A 20,603-nucleotide genomic window follows, 5' to 3' on the forward strand; every position below is an offset into this window, starting at 1 on the left:
TAGATTTCTCAGGCTGTGTTGAACAATGAAGGTGATTAAACCACATATTGATATTCAAGCTTGCTAAAATTGTACAGACCTGTTTTTGCCCTAAATGCTGTATTTCCATGTGTGTTTGCACATGTTTCAATGAACCACTGCACCCATTTCCCATTAAACCAAATATTAAGAAACAAATGGTGGCTCAAGTCTGTTGCACATTTCATATAATTATCTGTGCACTGATTTACTTTTCCGTTGTAGCTTTTGGCAGAACGTTTTACCTGATGAGAATTATGTAACGTGGGTTCATCCGCTTTTCCCATGTCTTTTCACAGGTACATGCTGTGTTTTTATAAGCTGCCTAAAATGTGTGCACACGCATATTATGAATGATTTGTTATGTTCACAGACATTTTATCAGACACTTGTGGTATACAATAACAACAATAAGCAAATGTAGGTCAGCGTAAGGATATTAACTTCTCTACTGAAAAAGGATGTAAGGTGCGCCTGTGTGGACATGGGTCATGTGTTTAAATGTGTACCTCCCATCCTAGGAGGATATCTGTGTGTGTGACATGGAAGTTGAGGGCACATCCAGGAAACAGTCCCTCTGTCTTTATACCATCCATCAGCAGAGAGTTCCACAGAAAGAGCCAGACAGGTCAAAAGAGAAAGATGGGGGAGTCTCATTGAAAGATCAGGCAATTTACCCCTCAAATTTGCTGCTTTATCCTTAATTTAAGCAACATAAAACAGTTGATTCACACTAAGGATGGAAATGCACCAACTAAATTTTGGTTTCCTCTTTTTTGCATGGGTTATATAACCAGGTGACAACAAAACTCCTTTTTTTCTCATGAGCTGTTGTGTATTTTCAAACAGTGAGAACAAAATCCGTGCCAAGTGTAGAAAACGCCAAAAACACAAAAAGTTAGGGGAAGTGAGGGGACAGTCATTTTCCTTTCTCTTGATTTAATGCCTCATCGGGCGTTTGTAACTGTGCTCGACAGCAGGAGAAAGCACACACAGATGACGACTGACGTTTGAACCTTAGTCATCCGTTACATAATCAAACACCTGCATTTCCCTTGTTCTTTCAATATTTAAAGGCCAATAAAAAAAATATGAACAGAAGAATAAGACATTACATATGCTGCAAAAGTTGGCGTGTTTCCACAGATCGGCCATGTGACTCATAATGGAGTCTCTGATCAGCAGGTTCTGTCATTACTGTTCCCGTGGGTGAAAATGATCCCCTTTCTCTCGTCTCAGCGTCGCTATAGGAACGCTGTTTGAAGGTCACAAGGTCTAAGAGAAAGACGGATCACTTCAAGGAAAGGACGGCGCAGTATGAGAGAGGGGTGGGACAATGAGCCCATGCAGGACTTGTGGCAGGGAAGGGGTGCATGCATTAGGGTTTTGTTTCTCTTCTTTTTATAGGACTGGGGAATGATGAAGAGTGAATCAGCTCATCTAAACGGTGACTCACATACTCATGTGCTTTCTAGAAGTCAAAACATCATTAAAACCGATTTGAGGCCTGTTGATTTGGCTGATTGACAAAAGCATACAATCGGTGTTGTTCTTCATTATCTGTGCGCAAAGGACAAGAAACTAAAACACTGGTGTCCTGAGGGGTTTGCTTTGGGATTTCGTGCTGTTGGGGCTGATATACAATCACAGTAAGAATGTGGTCAAACTTGTACGGTTTTCTACGTACGCCCTCGGACAAAGGTTTTCTTTTTGCTGATTATGTGGTCCTATTGTCTTCACTGAGCAATGAAGGCAATCAGTTTCCAGCTGAGTGCAGCGTTGCTGGGATGTGCATCAGCACCTCTGAGCGCGAGCCCATGGTTCTCAGACGGAAATGGGTGTATTGCCTGCTCCACCCGGCTTAAGGAGGAGTTGTTTCCTCAAGTCAAGCATTTCAAGTACATCAGAGGTCTTGAGATTGAACATACGGCAGATCCAAGGAGCGTCTGCAAAGACACCGTACGGGTTTTTGTGTTGACAGCAGCGCTGAACCCAGCAGCAAACCTGTCGATTGACTAGTTGATCAACATTCACCAGTGCTTTCACCAGTGGCCTCAGGCTGTGGGGCGGTTCCCGAAACAAGCAGCAGATATCAGCTTCCCCTGAAGGGTGTCTGGGGTGACCTTTAGTGACAAGGTGAGAAGATCAGGCATCTAGAAGGGACTTATTTTAGATCTGCAGCAGGAGAAGTGGTTCAGGGATCTGATGGGGATGCCTCCCAGGTGAGGTGTTTCAGACATTTCAAAGGGGAGGAGACATATCCAGGATTCACTGATAGATTATATCTCAATGCTGGCTTGGGAACTTGGTGGTAAAAACAGCTGAAGAGACTGGTGGTACAGCTCTGCAGAGACTGCCGGCCCTGTGAGTTGGAACTGGATAAGCAGCAGAAAATGAACAGCTTCATGGATGGATGTGCACTCTCCACAGTTTACAAGATTCTACACACTTCTGAAGCCAGAAAAGGGAAAGTAGTGAAATCTGTAGTTTAGCTTACATATTTACTGCTGCACTGTTTTTCTGCCTTTTTTCCTTTGGCATACTTAAAAACACAGATAATTGGAAAACATATTATCTCCAGACAGGGTCAAGGGGCTTCCAGTAGCTGAGTCAGACCTCTTACTGGAAGCCTATGAGTAACCCGTCTCCCCCCCCAATCCACTCCTCTGTCGCTTCCCCTCCCCTCATATAGTCTACATATCACCACTATTTATAACCTCTGCTGTCTTCAAGCTTGCTTGTCACAAGCATAAGTGCAAAACACAGACAGGACGTGTTTAAAATTCTTTTCTTCTTCACTGAACTCCTGCTTTTTATATATCTGCAGCATACAACTGCACACATTCCTCAGAGAAAGAATGTCACCATAAAAGCTTCCCACCCATTTGCCCCCAAGACCCATTATACTCAACCCCTCCCCCAGTTTTTGAGCTCTCCCCTTTCTTTATTCCCCCCTTTCCCGAACAGTAATGATCTCACCCAGCTGTCACTGCGTAATCACACCCACACTCAGTGCGACACACAGGTTTGCTTCTGGTGGCGGCTGACATCACTTGTTTTGAACCCTGTCACCGTTTCCCCGAAATCCAAAACACGATGTTTTTTTGAACACACGTGTTTAAATGATTTAATCTTAAATAATATTCTCTTGGTCACATTTGAAGGTGGTTATTATAGCTTTTGTAAAAGTTTGTGTTGTAAAAGTTGTACAAATAACCAGGATTAAATCGGATTTAAGGGTAAATTGAGACTATTTAGTGAAATTACTCCCAGGTCACACAGAACTGTGCCCTAGAAAACTCTGTATGAACCTTTACATGAAATGAGGGCCTCACCTGTAAGACGTGCAATCCAATCTTTTCATTTTACCTTTGCCTGTTCTCCTAATCATGATTTTAGATGTTAATGAGTAGCTGAGATGAATGTTGTCAATGTGATGTGAGGAACATCTGTTGCTTTGTCTGCCTACGTGTCATGGCAAGTTATTTTCTTGAAGCCCATGGATGACATCCACTTTATTAATGCATTTGATATATCTTCCCATGTGTTAACATGTTCAACCAAACCACTGCAGATCATTTATTGGGCCAATAAAGCCCAATAAATGATCTGCAGGCCTAAGTCTGGCCCTGCAGCTCATTTGCATCCCGCTTGTCCGCTCACACTGTCACTTACTTTTAGACAGTTAGGTAACTAAAATCAGTGTATGTAAAACAGAAAGACATTTGTGACGTTATGATCAGATGCCAGGATACATGGCTGCCAGTTTACTGAATAATCAAATCCTGAACACTTTATAACCACTTCTTCAGGTTAATCGTATTTGCATTGACGTCGTCAAGGCGAAAAGATGCATGTGCACACACATGCATGAGAGCGTAGTTGTGCTTCAGTCTCAGATGAACTGATGAGCCGGAAGCGGTGCACTTGAGTGCCTGGTGTAGGAGTTGGGTTATTGAAATGAGAAGACCCCGCAGCCTGAAAGACTCAGCTATTCTTGCCTGAATGGTGATGTGTCAGAATGTAAGAGGCGTCAGTGATCAAAAAATGAGCGCCACCCACAACCCGAAGGCCCGGCTGTGCTGCAAGTCTAAAGCTGGTGTTTATGTAATTTGACGTTTATGCAATGAAAATGATCGGACTGAGCTGAGGTGGATGCAGCAGTGCCTCGAGGGGGTGGCTGTGGAGTGCACCCACCTTGCTTTAATTACCATATTTCAGAGGAAATTTGACCATTCGAGGGCGAGTAGTATATATATTTAGAGTATATTCTAAACATTTAGAAAAAGAGAAGAAGGTGCACACTGTTGAAGTCTGAATTTTGTTTTCTTTGACCGTGCTGCATGTGGTATTCCTGTTGTTACATCACAATGTTATTTTTCTTGTTTTCTCTTCAATTTAAGGATAACTTTGTGCCATGGGTTGAGTAATGTCTCCAATCTTTTGTGGGTTGTGAAATTCTTTCAAAATCTTATTGTATGAGATTGAGTAAATACTACCACTGAGTGTCAACAACTGTGTTTAGTTTAAATTTAGTCAATTCAGCTGCAGTTCAAGGGCTTTGCAGAACTGCAGGTTTGGCTTTTGTGTCGAGTAAAAGTAAAAGTGTTCTCATTATAACACCTTTACATGCATGATAATGATTAAAAGAGGCATTAAAGGTTAGTAGCTAGACTAATGCTAGAACATAAGAACAAAAGTTACCCAAAAGCGAGTTTACAAAGATGAGTTTTTAGCTGATTTTTAAAAGTGATCACTGAGTAATTGTAAACTTTGACATGTACTCTGCCCTTGTATCTTGCACAGCCAGCAGGCCATGATCACCATGACCTCAGGGACCTGCTAAGGATGTATAAATGTAAAACTTCACTGATGTATGCTGGTGCTTGTCCATGCGAAGCTCTAATAGCTAAAAACCAGAAACTTAAAATGGACTCTCAAGTAAATGGGAACAAAGTGAACCTGAATTAGCAATTCTGTGACATGTGAGTTCTTAGAAAACTGAGTCAGAAGCTTCGCAGTAGTGTTTTGAAAAACCTGCAGACGTTCCAAGGAAGCTTTTTTAAGACAAGCGAACAATGAACCACAATGACTGAGGTGTGATGAAATAAAGGCATGAATAACAATTTCCATTTCAGAGCGTGACGTGTTGGAAATCAACTTGCCAGTATTTCTTAAATGATAAAAGCAAGAGTGAACCAGAAATGAAATTTTAAACCTGAACATCCAGAGTGAAAGGTGAAAACAAAAGCTACTCCAAGGTTCCTGACAGAAGATTTGGCAAAAGTGGAACGAATCTGTCAGGTACACAAGTAAGGACTTCTGTTTTCTCTTCATGAAGTTGGAGAAAACTTCATGAATGTAAATGTCTTTAAAAGCACTCAGAATGGGCTGAAGAGGGAGCAGATATAACATAAAAAACGAGGTCCCCGAAACAGAACCTTGTGGCACACCATAAGCAAAAGAAGTGGAAGAGGACTTGCACCTAAAAGCAGCCACAGAAAAGGATTGTTCAGACCGATATGAAGAGACCCACTCCAAGGTAAAAAGTATCAAAGGCAGAGATCAGGTCCAGCATCGCTAAAACAGAACATTTTTCTGCATCATTTCACATCAAGATGTCTAAGAAAAGGTGTTTCAGTGGAACGAGCAGTGGAATGTATTTGTATAGAGCAAATGAAAGCTGCTTTTTAGCTGTTTTTTAAAATCTTAGGGGGGAAAAAGACTCATTTTGAAATTGGTCTGCAACTGCTAAGACGTGAAGGGTAAAGCTTGTTTGTTTGTTTTTAAACTGGGTGGATAACCATATTCTTAAAATAAGCAGGGAGTTGACTAGACACCAGTGTTACGTATATTACAGCACACAGGGACCTATGAACAAGAATTCAGGTGAAATGTCGCAACAGTAGAAAGATGCTTTTATCAAGTCAAATAATTTGACCAGATCAGCTAAGTAAGAAAGTTTGCAACATTCCTTTGAAGAAAATGGGAAAAGCAGGTAGACCAGAAGCGACAATACCACTGATAGAGTCAAATAACACATTTGGGTTACCTCTGCTCTTTGAAACCAAGTTTGACAATTCTTTCATCTCTTAGTGAAGTGCTGACAGAAACTAAAATATCCTTTAAATGAACGACATGAACACTTTAAACAGAAAATAGTCTCATATATCCCAGGAGAAGGCTTAAAATAGGGGCTAATCAAATTTTAAAGAACATATTTCATCTCAAACAGAAAGACAGTGATCAGTAACAAAAGTTTTCGAGAGATCAACATTGTTATTAATTGTTAATAAGTCCCCTCTCTCAGCCACATTGCCACACACTTTTGCAGTTTTCTTCTCTCTTTTGTTTTTTTTTGCAAAAGATTACATAATGCTGCTTGTTACAGATCATATGTACAAGTAGTCCATGTCAGCTTATTTGACAAATATTTATACATTATCCTATTGTACCCAGCTATTAAATAAACACAAATGTTGATTATGGTTCACAAAAATGAAATTAACAGAATATTGTTACAATGCCAGTGATTTTTTTTCTCCTTTGCTGTAGGGAGGAGCCAAGATTTTCCTCCATGCAGGAAAATCCCTGGTTTTGCTTCCAAGATGCCAGATGAAGAATCGAAAGTATCAAACTATAGAGAATTGGTAATACAGGAGCCAATGTCAGCAAACAATCTGACCACTCCACACAGATTTCCTTACAGTGCTGAAATAAATGGCAACATTTGGCAGGTAGGAAAAAGTGAAACCAAGTGCTCTGAGTAACACATACTGTCCAATTCATGAAATATATAAGCCCTACAGAAACACAAACAAAACACTATTCAGGGATTTTTTGTCTTATATTTTAAGTCACTAAGACCAGCATAAAGCCACACACACTAACACATTCCCGACGGAAACCGTATACCTTCCATATTTCAGCTCTCCAACAAAAACACTCGCTGCAAGGCTTCACTCGAAAAGACAGAACTTAGATGGAGAGGGAGTCAGCCAATCAGAACTTGGGAGATTTTTGATTTTTTGACCCCTTTTCTGTGATTGGGCCTAGTCGCCACCCGCCCCCTTGCGTTGATTGGTCAGTTTTCCCGGCTCTGTGGAAGTCATTTGAATACGTCTGGCTTTGTGGGTTATTGCGAGCTTTTGCTTGTTCAAATACTCAATGAAGCAAGAGCGGAGACAGACAGTGGAGAAGAGCACTGCATGGACTCACAGCAGCTAAAAGATTTACCTGTTTGTTACACGTTTAGCGTCTCCTCGACGTGAGAAAGACTCGAAGTAGCGTGGAAAACCTTTTTCCTTTTCATTTTCTCAAAGGTTACTGGCAGAGACACAGTATTTGGACGCTGAGTAGCACCGTTTCAGAGGTGAGTTGTTTGGAGTGTTGCCTATGTGGATTTTTCGAGAAACGAAATACTACTATTTATTCATTTTGTGATAATAAAACCATTTTTGCTATTGAAATATAAATAGATAACTTTCGCATAGGCATAATCGAGTTATAGAAATGCCTTTTCTTGCGCAAAAGTTGATTAAAGTTTCCTAGTTTTTTTATTATTATTTTAAAAACGTATTTACTTCACCTAATATTTTAAAGTGATCTATATCTGATGAACTATTTTCTCTCTAAACGCCCAGTTTCACTCCCGACCTGTTGTTGTTGTTGTTGTTATTGTGCCACCCATAGGAGTATATAATTAGGCTGGTTGTCAGACTCAAACGAGCATTACTCACCAGCACCTGCGATGGGACCATGCTTGCACAGCATGACTTTTTCACAGTCAGCTTTTACTTTTAGTGTGTTATGACTCAGTCTGAACCCCATCATGCTAACCAGGCATGCTGGGCTGGTTTATGTGTGTGTGTGTGTGTGTGTGTAACAGATTGTGTGAGTGTGTCTGTAGGGAAAAGAAGAAAGAATGGCAGAAAAAAAATGTGTGTGCTGCTGGCCAAGGAAAAAGCCTCCACACACTTCTACACAAACCCACAGTCACTTAAAAGAATGTCAGTACTCTGTGAGCTTGTGAAGCTGCTTAAATAAATCTCACATTAAATAGCTAAACTAATTTAATTATTAACCGAGGCGGTCTGAAGGGTGCCAGCAACATTTGAGTCTTTGGAACTACCTCAAAGTCAACTTACTCCAAGTTAAAATTAAATGCTGACATCTGTGTGTTGTGCAGAGGTTGGAAGTCAACCCCTCCATCCCCAAAAAAGCTTAGGTTTAATATAGCTTTGTAGTAGTGTTTATCCTTTCTGGCTGTAGGTTAATACTGTACTAGCCTACCAGATGATACGGGAGACAGGTGTGTGTATTTGTATGAAAGTGCATCCCTGAATCCATTGTGTTTGGAAATAAAAGAAGACAACAGGCTCATAAGTGGTTGAGCCCTGTTGTGCGTATCTCTCCTGTCGATCTGAGTCTGGTATTTTTGTCTGGCTCTGTTTGCCTATCTATCAGACTTTTAAACCAGGCACCGGATCCCAGCCTCTGGTGTTTTGCTGTGGGCCTCTCCTGACCTGCACACTTCCTTGCGCCACATTTGTTTGGACACTAGGGCTGTTTCCTCCTACTTTGGTTTGGCAATTTGGTTGGTACTTTGATGACGTGTGACTTTGCTTTCCTGCATTCAGAATGCAATCCTGAAGCATTATAGGTTGGAGCTTCTGATGCTTGGACAGCCAAGCAGAACAAAACAACATCTGGACAAAGATATAAAGAATTTCATCAAGTAGGCTTTTTCTGTAATTGAAAAAACCCCAAAGTCAATGTGTCAGACAATTTTTACCTAAAGGGATTTGAAAATCTATTTCATACCCCAAAAACAGATCTATCCTCCCTATAAAATCACTGCATGTGTCTTGATTTTCACTACTGATGTATCCTAAGTCCTTGTCATGTCCCCATGAACACATTTAAAAAATTTTCCTGCGCAGAACACATGAAGGCATCTTGGTCCATTGGCATGCTGCATTTATGGGGCTGTTTGAAAATTAAAATCTGACATGGAGGAGCAGTAGAATGTTCTTCACACCGACCTGCAGCAATACATTTTGTATTTTATTTCAACTTACCCTGGTGGGAGTTTGAGATGATTGCTTTTGTTTGCACCACAGGGTGTAAAGGGGCTTTATTTTTTCAATTAACACCAGCAGCTTGCTTTAACTTGAATCATTCGGTGGCTGTAAAAGCATAATTAAATATATAACTAGTGTACCATTGCAGAAAGCATAATTGGCACATGGTGAAGTGATTAGCAAGCAACATGTGGTAAATCTGTCCAGTCTTATAGTCTTTAAAAGGTTCAGTTTGCTGACTTCTGAGGTGCTCAATCATAAAAAATTAAAAGAAGCATTAAATCATTAGAGAGCCATCTTATTTTTCTACGATATTATGTTATGAGGTGAAGTTACTAGTCCTCCCACGTAAATCGACAAATCATCAGTGACATCATTGTACAGCGTCTCTTTAAAAGGTTAACTTTTGTACACGCAAGCCACAAATAAGTGTCATGAGCACAGTCTGAACTTTGGCCTCATTATTGATAACGATAATCCCGGCTGTCAGGAGTTTCCTCCAGACTGTCATGCTTCTCTCACTCACCCACCTTGTCTGTTGTAGCTCATTAGTGTCAAAGTACATTGGGTACAAAGTAGAAGTAAGATAGCATTGCAGTACATTGACATCTTAACACTCTCACAAATAGTTTTATGGATCCTCTTATCAGGCGCAGGCTCTGCCTTCAGCTTACTCCGCTGCTCCTCTCATGAAACCATTTTTATGAGTATACACTTTACGGGTATATAAACTTTGCAGAAGACAAGGTGCTAATTTAGAAAACGTGACTGTTGTTTTCTTGCTACTGACCAGCTGCTTAAAGTCTTCGAATTTTATTAGATGTTTTTCCTTTTTTTAAAAGCAGGAGTCAAACAAACCCCTGTCTCATCTAAGCTAAGGCAGTTGGTCCAGGCTGTTCTGAGGTCAGTACCTTGTAGCTTTTATTTTGTATGAATAAAGCGATCTCTACTAAGGTCAGTAAATGGGTTTCGATATGCTCTTTTATTGAAGTCATAAACAAAAAGTCTTGTCCTTGTTTAAGCCTGGCAGATTATTATTTGTGACTTCGCTATAATAAGAGGTCCCACCTTAGAGAAGAATGAGTAAAGTCTGCTTTTCTGGTTTGACTGATGTAAAAATGATCCCAGGCTCGGCTCACGCAGAGGCTGGGCGTCGTATAACCTGACAGCGGAGACCAGAGTGTGTGAAAGCTGCTGTGTGTGTCTGATCTGCTGGGATCTGCTCTGATCTCTTCCTGTGGGTCTTTGTGTGGTTGTTAATGCCATGACAGGATAGATAATGCTTCTATTGTTGAAGACCTCCTCCCCTGCCCCGTCCCCCTCCTCCTGTAGGGCACAGCATTGCTAGGTGTACTCTTTAAAACCACATTAAATGGTTTTAGAAAAAAGTATTCTGACAACGCCTTCAGATTCATTAAAAGCCAGACATGGGCAGCTTTCATGTACAGAAGACCTTTTTAAATACGCCGAATTGGCTTGTCTTGTTGATGCAGCGCGAGCACGTTTTATTGGTGTAAATCCATTAGTGGATGAGATTTTCCTGCTGCACCATCAAAAGTTCAATTTGTTTTAACCATTTCATGACATTTTAGCCAATGGGCGCTGCAGTCTTGTTTCGATGCCAGCTGGTAAGAAAATGCACAGACGTGCAAGCCCTTAGGATTTTTAACGGTCTAGTACAAAAGTGGTTTTCTTGGTAAAAATGTTCTTACATCACTGTACATTTTTTGCTTTTTCCTGTATTATTATATTCACATCAGTCTGCTTCTTAAGCCTGCAATCTTCAAAGTTTACAAACAAGAGAATATAAACAATGCTTTTAATATGAAATTATACTCCCAATGCCATCATTAAGTCATTCACGGAGAGTCCAACCTATGATTTAGAAAGAGTGCAATTGCAGTGCAGCAGCGGGGAAACCGCAACTATCCAAAGGGTCAACTTTTCAGGAAGTCCGTGTGGAAAAACACAGGATTGTTTTCCAATTTCTTAGTTTTCCCCCTTTGCACAAGGTCACCTTCCAATGCAAACAGAAGGACAAAAGGCATCTACACTGGAGTAAATATTACTCAGAGGACTCTTATCTCAACTTCACCACCGCAGCCATGCTTTTCCAGATTGCGTTTGTAATTCGAGGAAGGTAAAGACACCGTAATCTCTAACTAAGTTAGAAGAAGAACAGCAGGCTGAGATCACAGAGTTCAAAAGATGGTTTGGCACTGGACTGGCTTACACTGGCAACATGCCAAACGCTGTGGTATATGTGTGCGTGCGTGTGTGTGTGTGTGTGTGTGTGCATCGTTCAAGCCATCATTTGTTTGTGTGTGTGTGTGTTTGGATTATACCGGCATGGGGCTAGGCGCCATTGTGGACAAGGGTGTGTGTGTGTGCGTAAGATGTTGGCTCAGGCAGACACTCCTCTGTCGGCACTGTGATGGACAAACAAAAGTCTGCTGGATTCCTGCAGGGTTTTGTTTCTGGCACAGTATATGTGCATTGCTCACATGTAACTGTGTGTGGCTCGCTTATGCTGGCATGTGGTGCCAAGACAGACAACAGTAGCAGGATAAAGATGGCTCCAGAGTTAAAGCACGCCTCGGTGGTGATCTGGGATCAGCTTACCCAACTCAAATCCAATTATATTAACCATTAAGACAAACGGCGGGGGGGGGGGGATCACTGCTGTTGTGTCATCTGGCAGGTTGTTGTTGTGAGTATAAGCTGATTTGTAGAAATTTTCACCAACAAATGACTTTCTCCAAGCTGTAAATTTCCAAAGGAGAAATGTTTGTGTTCAGAACCAGAAAGTATAGACAGAGGAGGGGTAAAATTATGTGATTAAGTATAATTCCTTTCACAGACATCCCTAAGTCTTTCCTTTGCGTGATGGAGTTGCTTAAACGTATTTTCACAACACTCGGCTTCCCAGAGAGACGGGCAGGCTAACGCAGTAAGACGCTGCAAGAGACACTAGTCACGATTTTGTGACTTCAAGTTGACTATAAAAGGATTGGTCTGTTGACAACTGTTGGGAAACCTTTGGGAAATCATGGATTAGCTGATCAACGAAAGAAACTGCGTCATAATTATTCTTTAAAACTGGCTTGTGCAATGGAGTTATAATTTTTGATGGTTGATTGGACTTAGACACTGCAGTAAGGGTAAGGAGAAAGAAAATGAAAACAAAGATCTGCTTTAATTCAATCACAGAAGCCTTTCTACTTCATTCAACACCTACATGTCTGGTATTATAACTTGTCAGGATTTGTTTGAATAATGCAAAGTGTCACTTTGAAAGCCTCTGTTTCTACAAACTAAATGCAATGTTTTATTTTTATTGGGCCTCTTCCTGTGCCGTCCACTGTTTCAGATACCCGGGGAAACCTACTGATTGTTGCTCTTTTCCTGTTTAGGCTGTGCAATCATCTCTTAATTTTCCTGGGATATTTCATACCCAGTTCCAGAAAGATTGGCTTTAGAATGAGGTTTCAGGAAGCAAATCTAAATTATCTTTTTTAAAAAAAGAAAAAAAAGAAACCCTCCCTGTTGCCTGTTTATCATATCTGGCTTATTGGGAATCTTTAAATTGGCTGGAAGATGTAGCTTCATGTGAATTATGAAAAACATATATTCAAGATTACATGTTATCCATCATGTATTTCTCAGCTGACTGAGAAAATGTATTATCATGTCATGAAATTGCATATAAATAGTCTGTTAATCTTTATTTCTCAACCCTAACCTACTCCTTGTATGTTTTGTAAAGGTCATCATGCCTCCAACAACGCCATATGCTGGGAAGTTCAGCTCCTGCGTCCCTTACAGCAGCAATGCCAACCACCAACAACCTACGAGCCCGTACCGGAGCAGCACTGTCCCGAAACCTGCGAGGGAGAACATCTACAACGGCGCCTACTCGGTTGGAGAGAACCCCTACGACATACCTCAGCCTCACAGCGGGGCTTATCGGAGCGCCTCTGTCTCCTCTGTGAATGCGAAGGAGCATCATTACACCAGCTGCGCTCTGTCTGAAAACCCATACTCCTCGCCGCAGCCTTACAGCCCTCGCCAGCACAGCACTTCCTGTCCAGGCCGCGCACATCGCCACACGAGCGGCAGCAGCGGCAGCAGCAGCGACCAGTCCTGTCGTAACAACAACAACGTAGCTGCGGCGAAAGCGCAGTTTTACGGACACGGCGTCACCACCAGCTACGGGGAGATGTGTTACCATGACAATAGCTTGGTGTCTGCATCTCTTGAGGCTCTGATCCAGCACCTGGTTCCCACAGTGGACTACTACCCTGACGTACGTTACAGGAAACATGGTCTTTTTGTGAGAAACGGAGTGGTCTAGAATAGACGAGTCTGAGAAAAGAGGTCGGCTGTCCTGGCTGTGTTGACCTTTCTCTTCTTGTTCTTTCCTCCTCATCAGAGGTCGTATGTGTTCACTTTCCTGCTGAGTTCACGCCTCTTCCTCCCCCCCTACGAGCTCATGACGAGGGTTTGTCACCTGTGTGTGGAGCAGCAGCGGTCTGGAGATGCCCTGCTGGATAAGGTGGGCTGGGAACACACACACACACACACAGGGCTATAATTTGCTTCTCTTCTCGTCACACTCACTCTCTGCTCCCACACAACCTTCCACCCACTATAAAATCCACAAGCTCGCTCACCCACATGCTTCTTTCTGAGAGAAAGTATTTATCTGGTTTGTTTTTTTTTGCCCAAGCAAATAAAATCCAGGCAAGGGAACACTCGGAAACAGAAACTGCAAAGATAAAATAAATAATGGCAGAATATGCTCTTAGAAAAACAGCGAGCTGTGGCTACTCTTGCGTGTTTTAAAAGATATGAGGGCCATGCCGTTTAGATTATTGACCAGAGAGAGATTTACTCATAAGATAAATCAAATCATGCCTGCCTGAGTGTCACTTAGTGCGCCATCTGATGGTTTTCAGATTCGTTTCCGTGAGGTGGCCCCTAAGCTGGTGCAGCTGCTGACCGAGTGGACTGAGACGTTTCCATACGACTTCAGGGACGAGAGGATGATGCGCTGCCTTAAAGACATGACGCTTCACGTGGCCCGAGGGGACGAGGTTAGCGTTCAGAGCTCCTGTAGTTAAAACTTCTCATGCAATGAATTTGCAGTAATTCAACATAAATATCTCAAGTTCATTCTCACCTCCCTGTCATAGTTTTCATTATTTGTGCTGTCTGTGTCACGCTGCAGTACTCTTGGCGAGCCATGCAGCAGATGACCCAGCGTCTTATCAAACGCCTCTCTGCCCTCGGCCAATACGAGGAGGCTGTGGCAGCGCTCAATGTGGTGGCAATGGAGCGTCCCGCTTCCTTGAAGAGCAAGCAAGCATCAGCTCAGCGGAGCGACGTACTGAGCGTGTGCGACGATCCCTTCGTCCTCGCCCAGCAGCTTACACACATTGAACTGGTAGGAAGTTGGTGTTAAAATTTGGGTGCCTGTGCTTATTATCGGATTCTGTAGAGAGAAATTTTTTTCAGTCCTTCAAAGCACGTCTGTAGATTATATTAATGAGCTTTTATGATTGTCTGTCTTATGCTATTGTCATTGTCTTAATTGTTTTTATGTTCTGTTTTCTGCCCTCAGGACCGACTGAGTTTTATTGGTCCAGAGGAGTTCATCCAGACGTTTGCCATGAAGGATCCTCTGGAGAACCATAAGGTACAATTGAGTTTGAATGAAAAAACGCTTAGCTTAGCTCTACCTCCAGCGTTTTAGATCGAGTTTTGGACAAACAGCTCACAAAAATTCCCATCTTCTCACTCAGGAACTTGCAGGCTCAGGTTTACTTTTCATTTCATTATTTGCTTTTTTCCTTTTGAACTTCTACATGATAAAACTGGAGACATGTGCAAAGTCATATAAATGAATCTCATTCCAGTCACAATTAGCAGATAGATCTAACAGCTACGGCTTGCTGCGTGCAGTTTTACTGTGTAAAGACAGCTTGAAAATACAGTAACATGACCTCTTTATAATTATCAGCATCAAAGGACTGCAGACGATTGCAGTTATTTTGAGTAAATTTTTATTGTTTTGATTTGAAGTATATTCTAGGCCTGCTTTGGGTGTAATTTGTGGTCTGCTTCAGTTGAAGTAAATATGCTTTGGAAACCACATCAGAGAATCTACTGGCAGATAGATAACAATTTGTGCAGTGTTATTTTTAACATAGCTCAGACACAGTATGAAAAAGTCCTTTTGCATATGTCTAAGTGAATCTGAGGGACCTGTAAGTGAGCTGAAGGGTCGTATTCAATCACTGCTGCTGGGAACAAGTGCTCACCCACTGTTTGTAGCCGTGCTCCAACCAGTGCTGTGCCAGTTATATAAGACCCACTTTGTATAAAAGAGCAGTTGAGTCAGCGAAAGGGGTCCTGAAGTGTAGAAGGGGAAGTTTGGAGTGGAGTGGGCTGTCGCTGTTGTGTAAGCATTTAATAGAGCCATGAATCTCTGAGATTACATCATCACGGACAAGTCAAATTTATTTATACAGAGCTTTTATAATGTTTGTTTACATAAAAGGGCCTCTGAGAAACAAGTTCTCCACAGAGTGTCCTTATAAAAAAACAAAAAAACAAAAGGCACCAAAGTAGATGTAAATGAGATGAAAATAACAAGCAGACACGTCACAGGCTTCAGTGCAGGTCCAGAGGTTGTGTGGGTGTGAAGGCTGTCAGGATCCATTAGCAAAGGAAATTATAGAGGAGCAGCAGTCTGTCTCCTTCTATTTCTGATTTATAAAATAATTTATTGGCTAACCTTAAGAAGATTATGTCGATGATGCTGAATCTCAGGGAACAAATATTAATAGAAGACCAACAAGTAGCCAAAAGGTACATGGAAACATTAGCTTGACTGATATGAGGAAAAAGTAAAACAAAGCGGAAATTAAAACCTAATTAAAGAATTGAGCAGACCTACCTCCGAGCAGAAACATCAATAACAAAAGGGTATTTTATTAGATAATTAAAATAGATAAGATCTATAGAAAACATATATTTGAAAGATTGTTAAGTTTGTCTGTAGTTGAAGTTGTTGGCTATCTGTGGATAAACATTGTCAGTAAAAGAAAAACAGATACACAGTAACCAATTACTTTAGAAGCATGGCAAAAGCTGGAAATTGTTAGCTATGGCAGTATAACTAGCTTAGCGTATGAGTTGAATTATTAGCTAAAGATAATAGATAAACACTGGATATAGCTCGCTAAGATTATGCTAAAAGGTGGAGATTACTAGCTAAATGTAAACTTAAATAGCTAGGTAAAATCTAGTATAAGAAATTGTTGGTTAAAGCTGTGGATAACCTGTTGAAATTTTCAGTTACAGAAATTGATAAAATGCAAATGTTAATCATGCCTTAAATTTAAACAGAGGGCAAACATTAAAATAATAAGCCAATAGCTTTGGTTAAATGCTGCGGACCGTTTGCTAGCTAAAAATGAGAGATGATGAGCTGAAAGTAGTACAGATATAATTTAACCTCCCAGGACCTGGCATCCACATATATGGACATCACATTTTGGGTTATTTAGACCAAAATACAAAATTTTGCTCTACAAGGGCCTGATATCCACTTACAAGGACAATATACTGCTACTGTTCTATCGAAATTTTAAACGAATATCCTCATATGTGGCTCTGATTTTTCTTAGAAGGAAAAATCAGGTAAAACAAAAATCTGGTAATTCTTTGTTTTTACATTCATCGGGTTCCAATCAGCCCAAATATCAAAGAGAAATTAAAAATGCATGCTGTGGAAGAGTTTGGGTCTCAGGAGGTTAATGTAAGTTCACATTTGAACATGAGTGATGGAATTTATGAAGGTGTCAGAGCTTTAGGGGTCCATAAAATGAAAGAGATCTAAGTTCTAAGATCTCATTTAATTTCGAAATGGTCCTTTCTGTGACTCACAGTTTTAAATGTTTAACTTCTTTCAAAAATAATGAAATACAGACAAAAATGCACTCAGATCTAGACTTGTTCTTTGTTTTAATTATGCCATAATTTGTGTTTCAGGGTTTCTTTCGGAAACGTAAAACTAGCAACCTGGAAGCTTACGTCAGCTGGTTCAACAGACTGAGCTATCTTGTGGCCACTGAGATCTGTATGGTAAGTTGTTGTGATTCGTTTTGGACCAAGGACGCCTTTGAATGCACAGCTGAACTACAAACCACTCTTAGATTCTTACTACACTCCAAAGGTGCATAATTTTGTACATATATTGAATTTGTACTGACCTGCTCTGTTTGTTCTCTCATTTAAGCCGATGAAGAAGAAACACAGAGCGCGGATCATAGAGTTCTTCATCGATGTTGCTCAGGAGTGTTTCAACATTGGAAACTTCAACTCTCTCATGGCCATCATCAGTGAGTATTTGACGGCACACATACAGCTCGTTGGCTCGATCTGACCCCGTAAGTGCTCTGCATTTACTCACCCTTTCTCTGTGTCCAGCTGGGATGAACATGAGTCCTGTCGCCAGACTGAAGAAAACCTGGAATAAAGTCAACACGGACAAGTTTGAAATTCTGGAGGTAAGGACAATTGGCATGCAGCAGTGAATCCTGTGTAGTGTAATGTAAACTTAAGATTTCAAGTTGCTCAGGATTTCAAACCCTCACTATGTGCAAACTTTAAGCATGCCCACACGGATTTGCGTTTGATGGCCGTCTCTTGTGTGTGCTCTCATTCAGCACCAGATGGACCCATCCAGTAACTTCAGTAACTACCGCACTGCGCTCCGCGGTGCTACCCAGAGGTCTGAGACCGCACACAGCAGCCAGGAGAAGGTGAGAGAGCACCCGGGATTTACTCTGAAAATAAAAAGCTCCAGGTGGTGAATGTGTACGTAAATGAGCTGGTGTGTTTCTCCTCCAGATTGTGATTCCTTTCTTCAGTCTCCTCATTAAAGACATCTACTTCCTGAATGAAGGCTGTGCCAGCAGGCTGCCCAATGGACACATCAACTTTGAGGTTAGGACACATTTCAGAAGATTATGTTGTTTAAAGGATTAAAAACGGTCAGATTTGTAGCAGTACAAGTTCAGGCTTTTACATGTGTGTTGTTGTGACTCCCCCTTGTGGCTAAAAAGAGCAATGCATTTTCCTTAATGGTGCTTTTCTTTCATCTGCCCATTATAATCTATTGTACAATCTGTCTCCACAGAAACTCTGGGAGCTTGCAAAACAGGTGAGCGAGTTCCTGGTTTGGCGTCAGGTTGTTTGTCCGTTCGACAGAGAGCGGCGAATCCTTCAGTACCTTGTCACAACACCCATTTTCACCGAAGACGGTCAGTATTCAGTCTCCCCTGCGTTTTGGAGATGTCAATCATACAAATGTTTGCTATAGTTTGTCAGCTTTAGGAAACAAACAAAGCCATTATTGTTTATCTTATTGTTGCAGAGCTGCATCTGGCTTCATATGAGAGCGAAGGACCAGAGAACAACATGGAGAAAGACAGTCGCAGGTCACTTCGGTAGGTGTAGACATATGTGCACACACCCACATATCCCAAACATTGTACTAATGCAAAAAAGGGCAATTTTTGAGTGCAATAACACTGGTTACTTATCTTGTGTATTTTAGATCTTCGCTTCTCCATCGAGAGAATCGGACCTAAGGCCAGGGAAATCTCTGCTTTAAAGACTGAAATTGAATCAGGTGTCTTAAAGCTACAGGTTTCTCCGTTTTATAATATGGACACAGAAGATTCTTATGGCCACAGTTAAGATGTTGGACTTAAAACAAGCTGGGACCACATCCTGCCTATATTACTGTATTTGGGCTTTGAGATCACAAGGAGCACTCCACAGAACTCATTCCATAAAATTCATCCAGTGCCAAAGAAGCCCATTTTATGTTATTATTGTAACCTCTTTTCCAACAAGTCTTCATGGATTTAAATCATTTATGAAGCCAATGATTCTCAAGAAGAGCCTGGATCAGCTGTGCTGCTTCTGTAAAATCAGCTCTGTCCAAGGCGCTCAGAGAATATCAGACGACTGGCCAGAGGTCTGCAGACTGGGTTTATACCTCCAGCGGTTGCCACACTGGCCTCATATTGTGGATTGACTTACACGCTGAAGGGAAGGTTTCATCTCTAAACGAAGTCATCGTGGACCTAAATGAGTTTCAAAGCTACATTAACGCTCCTTGCCTGCAGATATCCTTGCTGAGGACCACAGAGATTTGAAATCTCAAAGGAAAGGACTGACTTGCATCGATTTGCGTTATAAATAACGGGCTAACAGCTGCTTTTAAAAGTAGTATTGCTGCTTGTCTTGTTGGATGCCTCAGTTTTAATGCTAACACCTCGAGCAGAACCTGCACCACATCCACTCCATTAGCTCCCACTTTGCACTGTCATTTGTTATCTTTGTGTAATGGAAGCTCATAATACGAGGCAGTACATCAGCAACATTATTCCAGCGTGCATTGACACGGTGCTTTTATCAACCACGTGTTATTCAGTGCTAAGCATTTTGTGATGTGCACACTTTGACTCTGGTGGTGATGCAAAACTGTGTAAGTGACAGCAACATAATAACCATGCAGACTACATCAAAATGCACTTCAGTGTGTTCTTGTGTAATATAGGCAACTTTCTATGCTATAGTATTAAGTCGTATTTTGTATCAAAAGGCTTTTTTTTTTTTTTTCTTCTTCTTTTTTAAAAAATGTACTTTATTTGATGTTCTGCCAGGAGCTTGTTTTCTTTGGCTGGTTTTGTGTTGTTAAGGTATCAAACACCAGTTTACATATGAAAAAAAACACTATTATGAGTGCAAACTGATGTGTGTACGTGTGTGTGCGCGCGCGTGTGTGTGTACAGAAACAGGAATTTTTATTCTTCTCATCTCAGCTGTGTTGATGTGTGTGTGTGTGTGATATGCGATGTGGTTCTTTGAAATCCACTTGTGAGTGCTGTGTTTTGTCATATATGCTACTTTTTTGTGTATCTTTTGTGTCATCAGTCAGGGTACTTGTACTGAAGGTCTTTGTGTAAAGAGAATGATCTATTTTCTTTCAAATAAAAGAATCATGAAAACACTGCTCCTTTTCATGCATGGAGACTCCTTTAGTTTGGGTTTTTTAGTAAAATACAGATTACAAATAGTAGGGTTAATCAATTTGTGTTCTAGTAGCTTTAATTTTAGTGTTGCACGAACACCTTGCAGCATTTAAGGACAAAACATTTAAGAAAAATTTCTGCAGCCGAATACAAATTCTGGTGACAATGTCAGGCACACAGCTTGTGCTGCTGTGCTTCATTTGGAGCTGTTTGTGAAATGAGGCTCAGCAGGTTGCATACATACAGAATTTCTTCGGCAGAGACTCTATATCACACTCACAGCATAATGTAAATAACAGGTTTTGTGAAAACGAAGCACTTCCAGTCAATTTTTAACAATGACTTGGAACATAACCAGCTTCTGACCCGGTTATGTGCTCAGCATAGG

General features: G+C 41.1%; 2 protein-coding genes across 2 annotated transcripts in view; one reads left to right on the top strand and one right to left on the bottom strand.

Annotated features, from left to right (window-relative positions):
• LOC102211660 (chondroitin sulfate proteoglycan 4-like) overlaps positions 1 to 11,467 on the bottom strand; it is a 48,997-nt gene extending 37,530 nt beyond the window's left edge. The window contains exon 1 of the mRNA XM_005729335.1: positions 11,447 to 11,467. Within this exon, the coding sequence (XP_005729392.1) occupies positions 11,447 to 11,467 (21 nt within the window). The remainder of the gene's footprint in view (positions 1 to 11,446) is intronic.
• On the top strand, positions 7,150 to 20,190 carry LOC102212406 (ras-GEF domain-containing family member 1B-B-like). The gene is made up of 14 exons (XM_005729247.2): positions 7,150 to 7,390; positions 12,868 to 13,407; positions 13,534 to 13,656; positions 14,060 to 14,197; positions 14,332 to 14,547; positions 14,725 to 14,799; positions 17,160 to 17,252; positions 17,407 to 17,509; positions 17,598 to 17,677; positions 17,837 to 17,932; positions 18,021 to 18,116; positions 18,310 to 18,433; positions 18,547 to 18,619; positions 18,730 to 20,190. Exons 2-14 carry the CDS (start codon positions 12,874 to 12,876, stop codon positions 18,761 to 18,763), a joined length of 1,785 nt encoding a protein of 594 aa, XP_005729304.1. The 5' UTR covers positions 7,150 to 7,390; positions 12,868 to 12,873; the 3' UTR covers positions 18,764 to 20,190.
• The last annotated feature ends 413 nt before the right edge of the window (positions 20,191 to 20,603 follow it).

This window comes from Pundamilia nyererei, unplaced genomic scaffold (assembly GCF_000239375.1).
Source record: "Pundamilia nyererei isolate P.nyererei 1_Seehausen unplaced genomic scaffold, PunNye1.0 scaffold00032, whole genome shotgun sequence".
In the NCBI taxonomy this organism is placed as follows: domain Eukaryota; kingdom Metazoa; phylum Chordata; class Actinopteri; order Cichliformes; family Cichlidae; genus Pundamilia; species Pundamilia nyererei.

Excerpts from the sequence above, each read along its gene's own strand:
- LOC102212406 (XM_005729247.2), top strand. The coding sequence starts at position 12,874 with ATGCCTCCAACAACGCCATATGCTGGGAAGTTCAGCTCCTGCGTCCCT. Across the intron at positions 14,198-14,331 it reads ACGTGGCCCGAGGGGACGAG|TACTCTTGGCGAGCCATGCA; the intron begins GTTAGCGTTCAG and ends GTCACGCTGCAG. Across the intron at positions 18,117-18,309 it reads ATGGACACATCAACTTTGAG|AAACTCTGGGAGCTTGCAAA; the intron begins GTTAGGACACAT and ends CTGTCTCCACAG.